The sequence below is a fragment of the Cyprinodon variegatus genome, unplaced genomic scaffold (genome assembly GCF_000732505.1).
Source record: "Cyprinodon variegatus isolate N-32 unplaced genomic scaffold, C_variegatus-1.0 Scaffold683, whole genome shotgun sequence".
NCBI classification, from domain to species: domain Eukaryota; kingdom Metazoa; phylum Chordata; class Actinopteri; order Cyprinodontiformes; family Cyprinodontidae; genus Cyprinodon; species Cyprinodon variegatus.
Genome location: NW_015151136.1, coordinates 73,055 through 75,057, shown reverse-complemented (window position 1 = coordinate 75,057; position 2,003 = coordinate 73,055). Strand labels below are relative to the sequence as shown.

The following is a 2,003-nucleotide window of genomic DNA, read 5'->3' as shown; positions in this document are numbered from 1 at the left end:
AGACAGACTGAACTCCGATCAACAGCTCCTGGGACGTCAGCTGACCAGCAGCAGAAATCTCAAAACCTGTCTTTACGGATTCTTATGAAGGATGTACAGGTGACCCACCTGTGGTGCCTCTCTCCAAACCAGATCCATAAGCTGAGACTAGACCAGCTTCTCCAATTTGTCCTGGTTCTCCAACACGGACCTGGAAAGGACTTCCCGGAATGTGAGAGCCGTTAAACTTAACATCAATGGTATGGACGCCGTTCTCCCTGGGGATGAAGCGGATGGCGTATTTATCTGAGGAGAAAAAAAGGGCCAAATGGGATCAGATCTCAGATTTAGAGGCGGAGGAGCTTTATTAGCAAACATTACACGGTTAGCATCCAGGAGGTGTGGAGTCGGCAGAAGCCTCTCCTGAATCATGGATGTTGATGTTTTATAGGATCACTGATCTCCTTAAAGCAAACTGGTTCAGAAGCTTGATCTTATACTAGATCCGTGTTTGGGATCTACGCAGCTTCCTCCAAACATTCTTCTAGTCAAACATCTCTATCTGGCCTGCGCAGAACACATGTCTCCACGAGACGAGTGCTGGTTGTGGGACTCCTCCAGTTTCCAAGTTTCTGCTTAAAGGGGAACACCTTTTTTTTGTTTGTTTTTTTTAAATTGGGCCCTTGATTTTATGTTATTACATTATGTACTACTCGTCCATATGACGGATGACATCATACACACACCCGTTTGTGTGTCCAAAATATAACCGTGGATGTCTGGGGGACAGTGATTGGCCTCCATTGTCTGAATGTGGCGTACCATAAAGAATAAATGATGAACAGTTTAGTTTGTGCCTTCAAGTCGTTGCCCATAGGAAGACGTTACTGGATATAACCTAACGGAATATCTTCAGAACGGCTCCAAATGACAAAAACGAGTAGAACCAGATGTAATAACTTAAAATCAAGGGCCCAATGTAAAAAAAAAAAACAATGTCCCCCTTTAAGCGGGCCAGTTTGACAGCACTGCATAATACTTTAAAGCCCAATCTGTACCAAACCAAAGCTTGTTGATGTTACAAAAGGCTCACGTCCAAGACAAAGATTGCTGGGGGGGGGGGGCAGTAATTTATCTGAGGGTATAACTTTCAGCCTCTGGGTCCATTCTCATTTTTGAAAGTAATCAACATTTTTCATTAAAATTATACAGGGAGGATTTAAGACAGGATTAAATTTCCAATGGTTCTTCTTGAATAATTCTGACAGGCATTGATGCTCCTTCGGTCCTGGATGAAATGTTTCTTTAAGGTTTGTGATGCTAGAAAAAGTCGTACTGCAGTGAAAATTTGAACCGGAGCCATCAAAGCACACACTGACCTTTCTCCAGCTCCGTGACCGCACACTTCTCCAGAGCTCCAGAAGGACTGTGGACTTTGGCCTCCAACTTGCCCTGTGCTCCATTCAGACGCACCGCAAAGGATGCTGGGTGATTGACCTTTAGACCGGACTCCTGATGAGTGTGGACAGAAGACAGTTCAAACATGCTCCGCTTTCAGGTGGGACTTCTCCTACCGTAGCTCCTTTCTGCAGCTAAAGCAGAGCCAGAGAGCCACAGTGGAAGTCTGCTTATAAAACGCCTACAGTGTTTTTAAAAAAGGGTCTGGATTCCACATTTAGGATCAAAGTGCAAAACTGAAATTAACTTTTCAAAGGAGACAAGAAATGACTTCAATATTTAGTTCAAAGTAAATTTTGGAATAATGTTGAATGTTTAAACGAGTTAAAGGAAAGTCTGAGCGTCACAGATAATGCAACATTACAGCCATCTAGTGGACATAATGCTCAATGACAATAGTTGTAATTAATATTTTCATACTGTTAAAGGAATAGTACACCCAAAACATGATTAGCCTTCATTTTCTACTCCCCCCATGCTGAACAACACTCTGGAGTACTTTTTTGATATCTCAAATGCATCTGGAGATCTGGGAGGCTTCTTGCTGTCTGCTGACATTCAAATAA

General features: G+C 42.9%; 1 protein-coding gene across 1 annotated transcript in view; it reads right to left on the bottom strand.

The window, feature by feature from the left end:
* Positions 1-2,003, bottom strand: part of LOC107097300 (filamin-B-like) — a 75,771-nt gene that overhangs the window by 8,288 nt on the left and 65,480 nt on the right. The window contains exons 42-43 of the mRNA XM_015394398.1: positions 1,359-1,491; positions 109-285 (exon numbers count right to left, since the gene is read on the bottom strand). Of these exons, the coding sequence (XP_015249884.1) occupies positions 109-285; positions 1,359-1,491 (310 nt within the window). The remainder of the gene's footprint in view (positions 1-108; positions 286-1,358; positions 1,492-2,003) is intronic.